The sequence below is a fragment of the Stegodyphus dumicola genome, chromosome 9 (genome assembly GCF_044657685.1).
Source record: "Stegodyphus dumicola isolate Sdum_Otavi_A_Nest chromosome 9, ASM4465768v1".
NCBI classification, from domain to species: Eukaryota; Metazoa; Arthropoda; class Arachnida; order Araneae; family Eresidae; genus Stegodyphus; species Stegodyphus dumicola.
In genome coordinates, this window is record NC_140776.1 from 140502719 (window position 1) to 140522160 (window position 19442).

The 19442-nt window shown below is 30.3% G+C and overlaps 2 protein-coding genes across 3 annotated transcripts in view; one reads left to right on the forward strand and one right to left on the reverse strand.

The window, feature by feature from the left end:
- The window catches only part of ZnT86D (solute carrier family 30 member 7), a 52995-nt gene extending 35708 nt beyond the window's left edge, over nt 1-17287 (reverse strand). The window contains exons 1-3 of one of the 2 annotated variants that reach the window (XM_085824156.1): nt 17075-17287; nt 13421-13435; nt 6623-6724 (exon numbers count right to left, since the gene is read on the reverse strand). In XM_085824156.1, coding sequence (XP_085680282.1) covers nt 6623-6724; nt 13421-13435; nt 17075-17157 — 200 coding nt within the window. In that variant the 5' untranslated portion in view covers nt 17158-17287. The remainder of the gene's footprint in view (nt 1-6622; nt 6725-13420; nt 13436-17074) is intronic. The other variant, XM_085824157.1, reaches the window with a different exon arrangement.
- Nucleotides 17288-17526: 239 nt separating this feature from the next.
- The window catches only part of Nadk2 (NAD kinase 2, mitochondrial), a 33565-nt gene continuing 31649 nt past the window's right edge, over nt 17527-19442 (forward strand). Inside the window, exon 1 of the mRNA XM_085824158.1 lies at nt 17527-17916. Coding sequence (XP_085680284.1) covers nt 17638-17916 — 279 coding nt within the window. The 5' untranslated portion in view covers nt 17527-17637. The remainder of the gene's footprint in view (nt 17917-19442) is intronic.

Sequence of the window (19442 nt, forward strand, 5' to 3'; positions counted from 1 at the left end):
ATTAGAAGATTAAGAAACAACGCTATCTGCAACATTAACTGAAATAGATAATTAGATAATTTTAGCCTAGCTTATACCGTCTGTTATACATTAAACGCACATGCGTAAACGTATTATGCGCATGTGTAAATGCATATGCGCATGCATAAATGTATTATGCACATGCATAAGTGTATTATGCGTTTACGCAGGCGCAGAAAGTTTGTAGCTTTGAGGTCCGGATTATAGATCATTCTGGATTATGGACATCCGGATTAAAGACTTTGTATTGTTTTTAGTTTTCATTATACTATATCAGGCTTCATAGCCCCATTTTAGTTAAAAAAATAAGCACCTATAAGCACTTTTCAAGCACATTTTAAGAAAAAAAATAAGCACTTGTCTAATTACATTATACACAACTGCATAACCTTAAAAATTAGACTTGTAATTTAAAATATGAGAAATGCAGTATTTATTAAGAGAGAATAAGCATTACCTCAACCACGGAAAATAATTACTTTTTTTTTTTTTTCTTAAAATAACAGTTTAATTTAGAGAACTAGTTTACAATGAGAGAAAAAAAAAAAAAACTATGCAGAACTAAACTATATTACAAGATTTAATGATGAAATTTCAGTTCAAAATAGAGAAAATAAATAATAATAAGGCATATTTATCGTATTCGCTTGGAACCTAATAATAAATACAATTTATTTTTCAACTCATATTCATATTTAAATAAATTAAATCTAAATTCTGAACATTTTCTAAATTTTCATTGTATATCAGTTTTCCCTTAACAGATATTGCAAGCAAAGTAATTTAAGTAAAAAAGAGGAACATTTCTGAAATCAGAAGACAGAAATTTGCTTCATGCAGTTATCCTTTAACAGTAAAAGCTTAACTAACCCGCATACTTGGAAATTGGCGAATATTCGGACAGTCGAACGTAACTTGAAATAGAGGAGCGGAGAAGGTGGTAAGATTGTAGCCGCTCTTTAGATTTTTCCGCTAAATAAATGCTTTTGACATTTCGATATGTGCATCATATAAAATAAACCAATGGAACTGAAAAATATTCTGCTTAGCAAGCACAGTAAAACTCTCATAAACAAATCTCGGACAGAACATCAAAATTGATTATCTCTGCAAAATATCACAAACGTTATTGCGCAATATGTGTGCCGTAATTCTTCCCTACGTGATATTACACAATCAGAATCAACAGCTGCCGGCATTCGGAGAATAAAGAACTAAATAACTGGGGTGTTTTTCATTCTAATATTCAACAGACGGCGTTAAATTTCCGGAATAGAGTCATTCTTCATTTGGGTTGGTAGACCGCAGAACTTTTATACCTATTCAATCCAGATTGGAAAGTGATCTAAAAAAAAAAAAAAAAAAAAAAAAAGAGGTCCGTTGCTTGTTTTGCAGCGAAATGTAACAGTTTCAGTACAGTCAAAAGTCGTTAATTCGGACACCCATAATCTGGAATGATCTATAATCCGGACCTCAAAGCTACAAACTTTCTCCTCATGCATCGCGTTTACGCATGCGCACAGGCGTTTAAGAGTGCGCGTAAGACCTTTACGGCTGCGAATATGTTTGTGCGCATGTGCGTTTAATGTGTAACAGAGGTATAAGCTAAGCTAAAATTATCTAATTCAGTTAATGTTGCGCGTTGTTCCTTAATCTTCGAATTGGATCCGGCTTATTATTTTTTGCAGACTGTTAGAGCAATTTCATAACAGTAAGCTTGAACTTTCGATTATGTCAAATAGAATTTCCGATATATATTTACTAATATGTAATTTGTATCTACAAAGCGAAAGTATGTTTTGAAATCCGAAATCCGTTTATCAATTTCATGGGGCGGATTGGAAGTTGATCTGTCAGCACTATCCTTATCTTCAGGGCAGATGTTTTTATTTTATTTGGCTTATAATTCTTTACTAAGTGCAGTATTTCATCTGGATGTACTCTGTCTTTGATATGATTTAAATCAAGTTCCTCGTCATTATAATTCGCTTTGGATAGTGAAGAAAGTGACCCAGAGGTTATTGAAAACGAAAACATTTCGATTGACAAATTAGTCGGTATTCTCAACACAGCAATTATAGGACTTGAACAGCGGAACTTTGTAACTAAACAAGAAATTATGTCTGTTTAATAGAATTAAAGAGAAAGTATTATCACATGAAACGAAGCAACTTACATTGAAAGAAATGTTTAATAAAGTAAAAAATAAATATCAAGCTTTTTCTTTTTGTAAATTTTGATACCCTTTAGATCATAATTGTTCTTTATTTCATAAATTACGGTTTCATATTTTTAATTTTGTAATTTCTGCATGCCATCTTACCAGATTTAAACTGATGATCTATAATCCAGAAAATTCGATAATCCGGAATCGCAGGAAGTCCCGACGAGTCAGGATTAACGACTTTTGACTGTATTCGAGATTTTGCGGAGAAAGGGGAGAACCTCTTAATCTGCGTATTGCATAATGTATTGGCCATAAAAATTAAATTATTTTGACTATTCGATTACTTTCCCTTTATTTAAGCCATTCCAAATATTATTTCTTAGAAAGCTAATCTGTGTTAAAACACAACCATTTTTGGAAGTTTACTATACTTCAGCAGTTACTACAACTATGTTATTATAAACATTCATACATATGCTCATAATATAAGCAAAATGATCATAATAAACACGAATATGAACTGACCAAGCGGAATGAGAATGCAAATTATTAAGATCTTGATAGAAATTCAAACATGTGTAGTATTTGGGTGGGAGGAAAAGAATACCTAATGTACCATGATTTTCTACTGCTTTCACAATTCTTTGACCAATAGAACGATGGGTACCAGTCTGTACTCTTCGTGCATACCAAAGGTTATGTGAATGCAAAGAAAGGGGTAAAGCTATTTCCGGGAGTATGATTCACCATCTGACATTCCACATTAGGAAGAAAAGTTGTTTATTTAGTTTCGGCTTTGGTGTGGGAAAAATAGCGCGTTCATTAAAAAAAAGCACTAAAAGCAAAAAATAAGAACTAAAAAAAAAAAAAAAAAAAAAAAAAAAAAAAAAAAAAGGGGGCTTTAAAGAAAAAGTAAGCACCTATAACGGCCTTTATATTTTATTTTCAAATATAAGGACTTATAAGCACTTATAAGGACCGCTACGAACCCTGTATATGATTTTAACAATATAATATTTTAAAATTTTCCGTTATATTAAGTTTACTTTATTATTTCATATAAATACACATTTTAGTAAGACTGATAAGCATAAATTCTAAAGAAATCAACAGATCTCTGTTAAAAAAAAAAGTGACAATATTTGGAAAAATAAAATTTCCATACTAAGGAAAAAGAAATACATAAAAAAAGTCTTAAATTCACAATTTTATGACTGCTTTGATAAAATTAACGTTAATCTATGGTTAAAGGGTCTCAATTTTAAAGCTTAATTTGGCATATTTTTATCAAAGTTGATATTATTTCAATAATTTTTTTACACACTTATTTGGCATACTTGTAATTTGCATCATAATGTATGCATTTATCACAAATGATCACCAGAAAGCTGATTTTTTAGATTTTTTTAATTACTTGATGTTAGTTTTACAGCATTACATCACATTTTTTTTGGTGAAACATGTTTTATTTAAATTTATATCTGAATTATGCTCCACTAAAAGAGATTCAAAATTAATTTCCTAAAAACAGCATATTTAAATTAAAAATGAATTTCAGCAAAAATTTCTTTTATAAAAAGAGGCAGAAACAGATGCAAAATCATAAACTAGTTTTATATTAAGAAAAATATGTTATGTAGTTAATATTATCAATTAAATATTAATTATAAAAAGTAAAAATTATGGTTAAATACCCACAAATTACTGAAAGATTCATCAGCAAACCAACAGATGAGTTTCATGATACATATGCAAAAATTTCATGAATTTAATACTAATATAAATACCCATACTAAACATATTTTACACTGAATCTATTTACTACTTCATTGAATTCAGAATCATGTTTACTTAAAAAAATAAAATTACAGTTGGTAAATTAATTAAAATTACAGTACAATAAAATTACAGAATGGTTTTAAATCACAAACCTGATGTTGGACAAAAGGAGTTATACAGTCAAAAGCCGTTAATTCGGACACCCATAATCCAAACCTCAAAGCTAAAAACTTTCTGCACATGCGCCGCGCTGACACATGCGCATAGGCGTTTACGTGTGCACGTAAGACCTTTACGACTGCGCATATGCGTGTGCGTAAATACAGAATACGTTTTCGCGTGCGTGTTTAATATATAATGGACGGTATAAGCTAAAATTATCTAATGATCTATTTCAGTTAATGTTCATGATAGCATTGTTTCTTAATCTTTGAATTGGATCCGGCTTATTATTTTCTGCAGACTGTAAGAGCAATTTTAAAAATGTAAACTTGAACTTTCGATTATGTCAAATAGAATTTCCGATGCTGGAGCTCCCAAAGGATCTACAAAACGAAAGTATGTTTCGATGTCCATCAAACAAAAAGTGGAATTGCTGCAAAAAATGGATTAAGACATGAAGAAGGTGACAGAGAGGTTAGTGAAAACGAAAAAATTTCGATTGACAAATTAGTCGGTATTCTTGGCACAGCAATTACGGGACTTGAACAGCGGAACTTTGTAACTGAACAAGAAATTATATCTGTTTATAGAATTAAAGAGAAAGTATTATCACATAAAACAAAGCAACTTAAACAACTTACATTGAAAGAAATGTTTAATAAAGTAAACAAATAAATATTAAGCTTTTTTTTTTTTTGTAAATTTTGATACCCTTTAGATCATAATTGTTCTTTATTTCATAAATTACGGTTTCATATTTTTAATTTTAGAATTTCTGCATGCCATCTTACCAGATTTAAACTGATGATCTATAATCCGGAATCGCCGAAGTCCAGACGAGTCCAGATTAACGACTTTTGACTGTAATTAGAAATTCCGGTACTACTCTGATATGCGCCCTCAAGTCGCCAAATTTCTCGCGAAACATTTTTGGCAAGAAACTCCACGCTGCCATATTGCTATCTAAATTTTTTGTCTACATTTTGAACTTTAAGCCTAAAATGTCTCCAAAAACACAGTTTTCGCGAATGCAAAAATCAAATTTTGAACACACAATTTAAGCTAAAAATCCGAAACAAAAACAAAAAATTTAGATATTAAAACCGTAAAGTTTCTAACCAAAATTATTTGACAAGAGTCCATGTACACAGCGATATGTTTTAACTTAACAAAATATCTACGAATGGCACAATCTAGGCAACGAATGAATCTACGAACTACGCACACCTCACTCACTTGTTGTTATGTTAATTTATTAACATAACAACAATAAATTTCAAAGAATACCATGTATACAGCATCCTGTTTAAACTTAAAAAAACATCTACGAATTGCACAATTTAGGCAACCAACGAATCTACAAACTATGCCCACCTCACTTTAATAAATTAACATAACAACAATAAATTTCAAAGAATACCATGTACACAGCGTCCTGTTTCAACTTATAAAAACATCTACGAATTGCACAATTTAGGCTACAAACGAATCTACGAACTACGCACACCTCACTTTAATAAATTAACATAACAACAATAAACTTCAAAGAATACCATGTATACAGCGTTCTGGTTTCAACTTTAAAAAACATTTACGAATTGCACAATTTAGACGGTATGCACTAATCAACAAAATAACTAAAATTAATTTCAAACAATTCAAAAAAACAACAATAACGACAGAAATTCATACTAGAAAAACAACACATTCTACAAACATTCTACAAAATAAGAACAAGAATAAAATAAAATGCACTTAACATGAATCAATGCTTTTTCGAACAGCAGAAATACCAATTTCATACTGCCTTTAACATGCCACCACGTAATCACTATCATATTTATATGACAACCAGACACACTATCCAGAAAATTCATACACATTCTACAAACATTCTACTACATAACATTCTACAAAATAAGAACAAGAATAAAATAAAATGCACTTAACATGAATCAATGCTTTTTCGAACAGCAGAAATACCAATTTCATACTGCCTTTAACATGCCACCCGTAATCACTATCGTATTTATATGACAGCCAGACACACTATCCAGAAAATTCATACTATGGTTCACAAATAAATAAAATAACAAATAATCACAAATCCCTACTTCTATCATACACAGCCACTAAAAATAATCTCCCAGAACCTCTTTCCACACCTCCAAATACCCACTGTTCCTCAACAGGATGGCCACGACGATATTTCCTTTTGTCGAACTTGAATTCAACAACTTTCACCATTTTAGCTTCTCGGACACAGAGCATGACGCGAACCAACGAACTCCAGCGAAAGATTTTTCAACGTCAACAGGGTTGCCATACAACATGCAATCGCGCCCAAAACCAACGCAGAACACATATCGCCACATTTGATGAAATTAGGGTGTATATCAGAGTTGTACCGAAATTCCATTTCCATTATTTATCATTAAATGTTTTGTATATTTTAGCAATTTAAAAATAATAAGTAAACATAATTCTTAGTACCTGTTTGTCCATACTCCGTAAAATAATTCTACAAAAGCAAATGACAAGTTGAGCATTAGGAAACAAAACAAGTTCCTTGAGGTTTTGTCAGCTAATATTAGCCTGAAAAAAATCCAGAATATATTAAGAATTTAAAAATTACAAATACCATTAACATATAAACAGTTATTAAAACTAAAACAAGAAACTGGTATACGTACCTGTGGATTTCAAAAAATTCATTTAACTAATTGTAGCAATATTAATACTTTGATCATATTAGCAATTTCATATTTTATTGTGTGCTGTACATAAAAATACAGAATATCTTAACTGAACAACTTGTACAGCCTTTTTATTTATTAACAGACACTTTTCAACACAGTGCTGCCAAATTTTCAGAATTGCTGATTCAGACATTTTAAAATTAGTATGTTTAGGGAAATTAAAAAAAAAAACACTTCATTTTTTGTTTTATTTATAATTTTTAAGAAAATTTTTTTAAATTTTATTTATTACATTTATTATTATTTTATTACTTTGTTTTATTTATTGACCTATTCTTAAAAATATTGAATTAATTAAAAAATAATAAACTATATTGCCTTCTTTTATTTTATAAAAAAATTCAATACTAAAAAAAAAACTACAATTATCTCAAACAAAAGATCTAAACAGAAACAAGACATAAAATATGAATTTTACCTTTTTAATTGTATATTTTCTAAATTTATACATTTATTGTACATAGAATATATATATACATATTCAGAACTTGTTTACCTACATGAATAATTAAAACAGAAAATGAAAACTTATAAACAGAAACCACCACATTTGCTTTCCAATATTTTCAGGTTACTAATTCAAAATTATATTTTTTGTCACTCCTGGCCTAAGATGATTTTAGTGCTTAAATTATATGCATTATCCATTGAAATAAAGCAGTTGCAAATATTTTTGCTAATTTAACTTATTTCATCATAATTTCATTGAAAACTGGACAAATCAATAGTTGACTTTAAAAACCAGTTTGTCCAGCAGAAAACAGCCTAGTAGCAATATTGCTTAAATGGGCTTAACCCAGTTTTAAAAAAAATTAAAACCTACTGCTCTTATATATAATAAGCAACAACTTTTGGATTGTTTTTAATGTTAGAATAACAGTTTTAAATGAATTTTGCATATTATAGATTTCGAAAATCTTCTGCATCTTGTTACTCTGATAATATCTAATATTATTAAACACAGAGCAATTAGAAATGGTATTATATTATTCATGCATTATAGCAGAACAAATATACATGATATCTATCCAATATTTATAATTTCAATTTTTGATTTAGAATCTATAATACAAGATTAAATAAAGCTGACCAGTAATTATCTCAAAAGTGACCAGAAGTTATTCCAAATTTGACTAATTCTTGGTCATTTAAAGATTTATAATTATAAAAATTGTATAAGTATTTATATCGAAGTAAACATTTTACTGTAAAGACATTAAAAGATGGCTTACTCTAGACTGAGCTAGAAACTTTACTTCTGAAGGCTGTTAAAATTGTTAAGACTTTTTATATGCTCACAGTCCTATTCTCCTAACAGCTGCTGAGAAACAAATCTCACAAAGCCATTCAAATATCTCCTACGTGTCAAAAATCATTTACTTTTAATTTTTCTATTAACACTCTAATGATTTGCTAAATGCCTACAAATTAAGTACAGGATGTATATTCTGACAAAAATATGGCAAGAACAACTGCAGCATTTTTATATTTACATTAATGAAAACAAAATCAATAAGAAATACATAATCCTAAAGGTTAAAACTGCAACATGTAGTATTAAAGCAAGTGTTAGTTGCAAGATAATAAATGCAATCAAGTGACATAAATAAGAAAAGAAAGCAAAATAAAGGAGGAGGGGAATATACCTTTTTCTACAGTTTTAAACTTTTTACAAGTAAAAAACAAGAAAAGTAGCAAATTAAGATGCTAACTAAAGTGCTTTGCTTTAATGTCCTTAAAGTTTAATTCAGAAGTCAAACAACAAAAATCAGCGTTAATTTACAAAATTTTCACAGGAAAACCTTTCCTGTGAAAATTTTGTAAATTAATGCTGGTTTTTGTTGTTTGACTTCTGAATTAGTATTTATTCGGCGTGTTTTGTGTCCTTAAAGTTGTTAAATTAGCATATGAAAAATATTCATTGGTGATTAAATTATCTTAATTAGCTAATTCTCCCATTTTATTGCTTACTGAAATTAAATCAGAGAATTTGGAAGCTAATCAACTTTAATTTTTTCTGACCCCCCCCCAATCTTTAGAAGCAGATGTAAGTAGAATTTTTCAAGATGTTCATTCATGGTTCCATCAAATTTTCGTTTTCTGTAGGGGTGACATAGCCATAGAAGACAATACCAGTGTTCACATACAATTACAAGAAATACCAGTCACTTTCAGTGATAACTGCCGTCATTATTTTACAATTAAAACAAGCAAAATCTATGTATTGCAAACAGAAATAGTGAATGTCACAATTTCTACTTCAAGGAAATGTCATATTCAGAAGACAGCTGAAAAATCAAAGTTCTTAACCCTTTGATGGTTATGAACGAGTTCAGCTCGCAATCGAATCAGGCTTCATAATGCGTGCAAACGAGTTCCGCTCGGGAGCAAGATTTTGACCAAAATGGTTAGTAACGAGCACTACTTGTGTAGTGAAATTTTTCCCCAATGCGAGCTGACGAGCTGACTTCGTTCGCCATTATTATTCTGTACTGATTGTGTTTCAAAGGAATGCTTCTCGCAAAATTTAGTTAGTTTTACTGTCTACAGATGGCAGTACGAGTTCCATGAATTTCTTTGCATAATGAAGGTGGATTTTTTTTTGACCTTGTTCACTTTATACGTATTTTGGCGCGGTTTTTAGGGTGTTTGTACAGTAAAATTGCTCAAAAACGAAAGTTAAATAGGTATGATGATGATTATGATTGTGATACAGAAAGCTTATCAAGTTTTGAATCTGATGAAGACTTTGTTCACAGTATTTCAAGCTCAGAAGACGATTCAAGCGATGAGGAAGATTTTTCGAGTGTTCGACAGTGGTGTATAATTGATTCAAGTTCTCACGCTCCTAGCCGATTTAGTTTTACTGGTGATGTAGGCATGAAAGCTTGCGTGACAAATATTTCTGAAATTCTCTATTAGAAAGAACCTACTAGACGATGTGTGGTATGTTGCAGCAAAAATGATGCTAATGGAAAAAGAATTCGCCGTGAAACACATACGTATTGCAAAGACTGTAATGCCCCATTATGTGCAATTCCATGTTTTAAAGTATATCACACACAAAAAGATTTTTAGGTAATTACTGTATTTATACTGTGCTTCATAAAGTTTTACATTAGTTGTATTTATTTAGTCCTTTCAATTTAATATTTGTCTTATATTTATAATTAACTATTATTATTTATATAATTGGTTATAATCATTTATAATTTACTGTTTAATAATTATTTTAAAGTACGTAAAAACTGTTATTTATGTACTACAAATACTTTAAGAAATTTTTAAAACGCGCGAGGCGAGCTATCTACGGCATCGCCAGAGAAAGGTGACATTTTCGGAAGAACGGCGGGGGAAAACAGCTGCCACTTTCGACTACTGTTTACTCCTAATGCTGCACGAATTAAGTAAACGGAAACTGCTCATTTCCATAACCGTCAAAGGGTTAATAAATATACCAATTAAAATCCGTGTTACATAAAAATAGTACCCTGAAAGTGGCAAATAACCACACGTTGAAATACAGACATCAATTTCACATAATTAAAAATAAATATATAAAACACATAACAATTCTACACAAGCGGGTTTTATTGTTTCTTGCAATAAAATTTATCATTGGCAAATGATGATGATAATGCAGGCCTACTATAAGAAATGCATTCATTTTCAAAGTCGCAGGACACATGTCCAAGTGGTAGTTGAACTCGTTTCACACATTTTGAGTGTTATCCAGTCAATGTTATCATTGCAGTTATGATTCGTTTCTTGAGCTCTTTTAATGTTTTTGGTAATAGGAGGGTATAAACAAGGTCTTTAATATTCTTCCAAAGGAAGAAGTTACGGGGCATTAAACCAGGTGAACTCAGCGAGGTGAACAACTGGAAAATAGCACGATTAAACCAGGTGAACAACTGAAAAATAGCACGATTTAGCATCCATTATGGATGGCCACTTCCTTTAGAATTATGCAGTAATGACTAGGCGGCCATTGCTGAAATTTCTGCCAATGGTCGGCGAGATAACATGTAAGTAGTTTCATTTAGAAACTTTAAAAAAATGTATATTATTTCCTTCATGTGATATAATTAAAATAAAATTTTAAAACTGGAAATATGATTTCCCTTTTTACAGAAGTATTGTTGAAAATGATATGAATAAAAATGAAGTTTCTATACCCTACTTAGGGGAGGGGGAATCAGATTTTGGAAGAGGGGAACGAAAGCTTTTTTTTTAAAAAAAAAATGAAAGCTTTTAGAAAGAAATCCCAAAGGTAGGGGCGTAGCTAGAGGGGAGGCAAGAGGGGGCATCTGTCCCCAGGCGCAGAATCCAAGGGGCTTCAAACTGATGTTACGACATTTTAGAATTAAATGTTTTCCATCCTTGGCAAGCAGTAGGGAGCGCGAAATCATTAGTTGTCCCTGGGTGCTGAAAACCCTAGCTACGACTCTGCCCAAAGGGGTATTTTTTTAATGTTGTGTTACTTTTTTATTTATTAAATATCGTGTTCTTCACACTTAAACCATAAAATTCAATTCAACAGCAATATCACAAAATAATTTTAAAATGAGCATATCTTTAAAATTTCCAATACACATTCTCGAACATTGGAGATAATCTCCCCCCCCCCTCTGTACAGTGTTGCCATTGCTCGCTTTGAAATTGCCAAGTTTCTTAGTAAAAAATTCATTAAAGTTTTACAAAATTTAAAACAGATAATAAAACAAATTCCAAATTTGGGCTTCCAGATCCCCATATTCGGGTGGAAATGAATGTTTCTCAAAATTTGATGGTTCTAGGTACTGTTGTTTTATCACATTACGAGAAACATATATACATATTCTTTATTATTTAATTTCTTTAAATACAATACATGGCTGTAATATTTGGTGGCAACAGTTTGAAAAGTGAACCGACATTTAAAGTTTTCAACCAAAATGCCCAAACGAAATTAATAGCCCTTCTGGGCTAACACCCTTTAGGTTAATAAATAAAATAATATTTCAGATGACACTGAAAATTTTAATAGTTAAATATATTTGAAATTTTTTATAACTTATGAGTATATTATTTCAGATATAACTATGTCATATATTAAATTGCTAACATCATTGCTGCTTTAATAAAAACATCTCAAGACTTAATTTCTAAATGCTACACTAATCACCATCACTTTCCATCAATTTAATGTCTTTAAATGCAATTATATTTTCATATATAATACATATTATTTATCTAGATAAAGTATATACAGTATATAAAGCTTAATAATAGATAGTATAATCTACAGATTATCATTTCTGCAATAGGTTATATGCCAAAAATACTAATTTGTCAATTAAAGTGGCAATCAATTTAGATTCCTGCAAAATGTCCGAGAGGCAGAAAGATGATAAAAAGTTCAAATACGTACCATCTAATTAAAAAAAAAACTTTCTAATTTATCTCCTTTTTTTTTTTTCTTCTTTTTTTTGGCACAATGGGAGGGAGTTTTTCTGAAAAGTTGCTACTTTTTATTTATATGAACTACTGCAACAAGAGTAATACCATACAGATTGGTTAGAATTAAAGTGACAACAATCAAAACTCCCTGGAGCTTGCTGTAATTAACAAAACACACATATTTGTCATTCAAGATAATGGAAAGAGCTTCTAAAGATCATTTTAAATTCATGCCACCAGATGATGCTTTTACCCTATGCATTCGCTAAAATAAAAGGTCAGTTTGAATGAAACAATTCCGACTTGATCATGCCATAAATTTAGACAAGAAATACACGTTTTTGGTGCAATTATTTTACCAGAACAGCTGTAATATCCCTACTCTATTTAGAGATAATTAAGTGAAATATTTACAGAAAATGCATAGGCTGAAAAATGGGTTAAAAATATGAGTTAGAAATTATAAATAACTGATGAGTATAGAATATCACTAGGAAATAAAAAGGTTCCATATGTAACAAAAGTGATCCACGAAGTGATTATTACTATGGTTGACAATACTGGATATGCTAGAAAATCATCCCAACTATGCTATCCCAAACATGGCTCACCGCAAAAAAAAAAAAGCAGCTTTTTTATTTTTAAATTGAATGATTTGTTCTTCAGAAGTTACATCAATTAATAGTAATGCTATTAATAATATGATTTATTAAACATAACTGAATGCATATGGATGCATGAATATTTAGAAATAGTACATTTCAATTTATTTTACCCATTAATCAGCAAAATATTTCAAAATTTGCACATTCCTAAATAATCAAATGATACATGCAGGCTATTTATTGTATTAGTAATTAAAACAGTGGTCACAAAATTAACAGCCATGCTTTTTCGGGGATTCTGTTATTTTTCAACAACTCAATAATGCTTCTAACCTCAAAATTTGAAAAATTAATCAATATCATGCATTAATTTTTAACAATTTGTCAATGATAAACAGAAATGAGAAGTGCACACAAATTATGATTTTAAGCTTAATAAGCTAAAGTTGTTAAGCATTTCAGAAAAATAACTGAAATAAACTTACGTGAGTTGATTCTCCCTATTTCAGCATGATTGTTTATATAGAGATGGAAAAAGAAAAAAAAAAAAATCTTTTATTCCTGCACATCTTAATTCTTTAAGCATATTCAGATAAAGTATTAAACTGAAAAATTCTAGCGAATTTTTTAAGCAAGTAACAGATTTGGAAAAGGCCAAACAAATTTAGGGGGAACAAACGAAAAATCACATAAAAAACATAATGCAATACACAGCCATATATGTATAACTTTAGCAAGTCAAAATAATAAAACATATCCATATTTATCCAGGTCATACTAATTTTGATAAAATATACATCAATTCATAAGTTTCTAATCAATGATTTATTGAAAAACCTGTATAGCTTTTATCAAAACGAATATGGTTTATTGATACATTGATCCCATTTTTTATTACTTGAAGGCTGCTTATGGCCTATGGTGAAAGTAATAATGTTCACTTTTGCCAAAATGGAAAAATTCTTCAGATTTACACACTTTTTCAAATACATCTTTAATTTCTGACAGCAAAGCATTTCTGCAGCATCCTGATCCTGGAGATCACAGGTACATTACAAATTACAGTACTACATTTCTAGGTGGAACGAAATTCTGGGACAATGATAAGGGTCAGTCAGTATTGCACAAATAGCCTGAGGCTTGTAAAAAGTACTTATTTCCCACAACATCTCTTATCGAGCACCAAATGGTGTCATAAGTCTATTGAACTAGACAGAAACTACACTGAATAGCAAAATTAAAATAATTTCAGTGTTACATACAGTACAAAGTCTGTAATCCGGACTCATCGGGACTTCAGCGATTCCGAATTAAGGTTTTTTTCGGATTATAGATCATCAATTTAAATCTAGTAAGATGGCATGCAGAAATTCTAAAATTAAAAATATGAAACCATAATTTATGAAATAAAAGAGCAATTATGATCTAAAGAGTATCAAAATTTACAAAAAAAAAAAAAAAAAAGGAGCTTAATATTTATTTGTTTACTTTATTAAACATTTCTTTCAATGTAAGTTGTTTAAGTTGCTTCGCTTTTTGTGCTAAACGCGCATGCGTAAAGCATACAAAAAAAAAAAAAAAAAAAAAAAAGGTTTGTGGCTTTGAGGTCCGTATTATAGATCATTCCGGATTACAGACTTTTTACTGTATTAGCAACAAAAAATTCCTGTTTTCATGGAAAGTAATAATAGATAAATCACACATATATCAATTAATGGCTTTATTTTTTTCTGGGTTTTACAATCAGTCTAGCTAGACCAGAATACAAACCAATGAAAGTCAACAAATCAATATGTGTGATACTGTCAATCAGTATTATAATAGAAACCAAGATAAATCACATTAAAATGGGTAATCATGTACATCTGCAATATTACTACATGAAAAAAACTAATTGCAGCTTTTTAAAAAAGCTTACAATAGAAATATAATATAATAATTAAATAAATGAAAGCCATAACACATTACAAATCACTTTAACATATTTGAAGAAATTTCCTTAAAATGAGCAGAATTATATACCAATATCTTGTACTTAAAATGAAATATGGTACAACTCTAATATACGCCCTAATTTCACCAAATGTGGCGATATGTGTTCTGCGCTGGTTTTTGGCGCGATTGCGTGTTCTATGGCAACCCTGTTGACGTTGAAAAATCTTTTGCTGCAGCTCGTTGGTTCGCCTCTGTGTCTGAGAAGATGGGAGGGAAAGATAAAATGGTAGTTGTTGAATTGAAGTTCGAAAAAAGGAAATATGATTGTGACTATCCTGTTGAGGGGTAGTGGGTATTTGGAACTGTGGAAAGAGGGTCTGGGAGATTATTTTTAATGGCAGTACATAATAGAAGTAAGGATTTGTAATTTTATTTATTTGTGAACCATAGTATAAATTTTCTGGATAGTGTGTCTGGCTGTCATGTAAATACGATATTGATTACGTGGCGGCATGTTAAAGGCGGTATGAAATTTATATTTCTGCTATTCGAAAACGCATTAATTCATGGTAAGTGCATTTTATTTTATCCTTGTTCTTATTTTGTAGAATGTTATGTTCATTGGTTCTTTAGTATGAATTTCTGTCGTTATTGTTGTTTTTTTAAATTGTTTGAAATTTATTTTAGTGTATTTTGTTGTTTAGTGTCTAGACTGTACAATTCGTAGATATTTTTTAAAGTTTAAACAGGATGCTGTGTACATGGTATTCTTTGAAATTTATTGTTGTTATGTTATTTTATTAAAGCGAGGAGTGCGTAGATCATAGATTCCTTCCTTGCCTAAATTGTGCAATTCATAGAATTTTTTTTAAGTTTAAACAGGATGCTGTGTACATGGTATTCTTTGAAATTTATTGTTGTTATGTTAATTTATTACAGCGAGGTCTGCGTAGTTTGTATATTCGTTCATTGCCTACATTGTGCAATTCGTAGATGTTTTTTTAAGTTAAAACATGTCGCTGTGTACATAAATTCTTGTCAAATATTTTTGGTTAGAAACTTTACGTTTTTGCTATCTAAAAGTTTTGTTTCTGTTTCGGATTTTTAGCTAAATTGTGTGTTCAAAACGTAGTTTTTGCATGTGCCAAAACTGCATTTTTGGAGACATTTTAGGCTGAAAGTTCAAAATGTAGACAAAAAATTTAGATAGTAATATGGCAGTGTGAAGTTTCTCGCCAAAAATATTTGACGAGAAATTTGGCGACTTGAGGGCGCATATCAGAGTAGTTCCTGAAATATCTATAATTACAAATAAGCAATAGTAAAAATATAAATACATAAGGAATTTCCAATTATATAATTTAAAAAGTTAATGGATGATATTTGTTTTTCTAATAATAAATAACAAGTATATGCAATGATGTACATATCTATACGCTTAAAATACAAAGCATTAAAACTATACATTGTTATTTTACAATTAAAAGTGACATAGAAATGATTCCATCAACAAAAATCTACACCTAAGTAATTCAATCTATTACTTCAGGGAAGTTCTTGAATCATTTCAAGTTACTGATCATTAAATTAGAAATGATTATATATGACTAAACAGGAGATGAACTACGAATTAACGCAACTGTGTATTTGCAATAAGCAACACCAACAGCTATAGGTTTTGTACGATGAAAATTAAAGCTGTGCTACTATTTAAAATTAAGGTAGGTTTGACACAGAAGCAAACGACAGCATGCAAAACAATACAGTATGATATACTACACGTAACTATTCACGTACACAATTTCTGGATCATATATTACAAATAAACATCCACAGTTATAAGAAGATGTGTAAGCATAAGAAAGGCTTTTCCAAATAAATTATGATTATGCATCCATTCAGTTATAATATCATGATAATTACTACTTTTAATGCTTTGAAAAATGATGAGATCATGACAAAATAAAACGATTTTACAAATATGACTAATAGATTATGAAGTTAAGAAGGAGTACAGCTTTTCTCCGAATTTTATAAAGACAATATGGTTTAACGCTTCGCTGATATATTAGAAGAAAGGGACACAAGAATAAGACGACTGAAAATGCTTTATCAAAAGAATAAAAAAAAGCGAAATGAAAGGAATAATAGCAAGGCAAGCAAAAGCAGAAATTCTGAATTAGCATTAATTTTTTGAAACATACCGGAACCATGATTGAGCTTTCTCTTTTATACGAAGTCTCCTTCCACTTTTGTAATCTCTGTCATTAGCATGTACGGGTAACATTGATAGGTAGTTTCTTTCAACCTTTTAATTTAGTATGATTAAAGTTTTGGCCACGAAACTAAAGTATACAGGCCACAATGCACATATGTTAGCTGCTGAGTTGACATACACTGAAAGCGGATGTCGGTTATCTCATTTTTAACTGTACACTTGGCATAACTGTGACAACAACAACAACAGAAAAAAAAACTTTTGTAAATATTGAAAGAGGTACAACGAATATTGAGTACAAAAGAATTAAAAGAGTTTTTTATATTTATAGAATAGACTAATTAAATTTAGTTTCTAGTTAGTCAGTTTTAAAGTTTTAAACAAAATATGCAGTTCTTCAAAATACATTATTATCAGAGATACAGGGTCTATTTAACTCAACTCCATGTTAAGATGACTGCGGGCGCAGCGATTCATGCAGCGGTTGTTCAATGTTGTTACGGCAACCGTGCATCGATTATATGCATATAAAATAGGTATGCTAATGACATGACGAACTTTCTGAAAAACGCTTGCATGATAAGACGAAGTCTTTCTAATTGTAACTTAGAAACCGTATGGCTTAAAAAAAATTCCTTCACATCACGTTTGAATACTTGTTTTCTACGGAGTTTCATGGCTGGAAGTAGCAATTCACAGCAAATTAATAAATTGAACAATGAAACACCGTTTCTGCCAAAAAAAGCTCTTGTTCTTACCAAATTTTCAAGGTATGAATTTGAAAAACGTCGCCATTCCGATCTTTCTGAAGAAGAACTTATTAAGAATGTGAGTGCTTGGTTTTTTATTATTTTTTAATACACTTCAAAATTAATTTAAACGAAATACAAATTTTGCAACTTAGACACAGTATGTTTCAGCAAATATGCATAATTACATTCATCCATACGCTTTGAAAAACATGAAATAGTGACTATACATACCGCTCGCAGTATGCTTTGGTAGTTCCGTTCAGTTGGCCTTGTCATATCGTTGCTTACATCATTTTGCATTAAACGTCGTTGAGTAAGCTATCTAAACACTAAAACTATCACTTTTTTGTTGTACCAAGTAATTGGAGGGAGCCGTTAGTTGAAAGCCTTTCATTTAATTTAGTCTCAAAATTCACTGAAGTCTTTGCTTTATGCAGTATTTTGTACTTAAAATAAAATTGGTATTTAATATTGTATAGCACATTCTTTAAATTCCTCTTAATGACTTTGGCATGAATTCTGCAACAAAAATCTCAACCCCTTCTTTTTACATCTTTTTAGCTCTTTTTAATTTTGATTATATTAAGTTTTCTCGGTATTTTTAAAATATGATGACGTTTATTTATGAAGATGAATGGAATTTCAGGCTCATAGTAGTTAGTACTGCAGTCTCAAATTTGCTGTTTTTCTGTATACTTACTGATGATATTTTTTTATTCTTACCTCCCCAAAAATGAAATAAGGCCATAAATTAAATTTTGAGGCAGTTTTGTTAATCTTCTTAAAAGGTGTTTATCCTAGTTCATTTAATTATTAATGTAAAAATCAGTGTCTTTGTAATAATAGTTTCTGAATTGCTTTAAAAAATGAGTAAACCTGTTGTAATCAGCAATAAAACTGATAAAGTAGATAAACAGTCATTTTCGTTCACAAATCCCAAACACAGCCCCCAAACATTTTGTAATCTTATGCATATTCAGTAGTTACAAGTCCCATATTTTTTTTATTAAAGCTGTATAAGGTATGGCACAAGATAAATTGTAATTAATTATTTTAATTTCTCTCTTCTTTTTTCGAAGACATGAAAATATTCATTTTTATGAAGAATAAATAAATATCTTGGCTTAATCCTAGTGTTCAGTACACACAGGATTTGGAGACATTAACATGAACAGTAAACGGAATATTTATGGTGAGCAGTAAATGCGTCATTTTCGTGTTAGTTCAGTTTAAAAAAAAAAAAAAAAAAAACTATACTAGATACTAGGATTAGGTGAAAGTTTGCAACTGGCTGCCCCTTGTGTTTTGGCAATTCTTTTTTTGACGCCAAGATAAGCACGATGAAGGCACAATTTCAAGATGGCCGATAACACAAGACCAAAATAACCACATAAACCAAAATAAAACAAAGAATTGCACAAACTCGGTGTCCATGTATGCATCGATGAAGGCACAATTTCAAGATGGCCGATAACACAAGACCAAAATAACCACATAAACCAAAATAAAACAAAGAATTGCACAAACTCGGTGTCCATGTATGCATCGATCTATTTTCACTTAAAAAATATCAGAGAATTTCACAAACACAATATTGCGCAC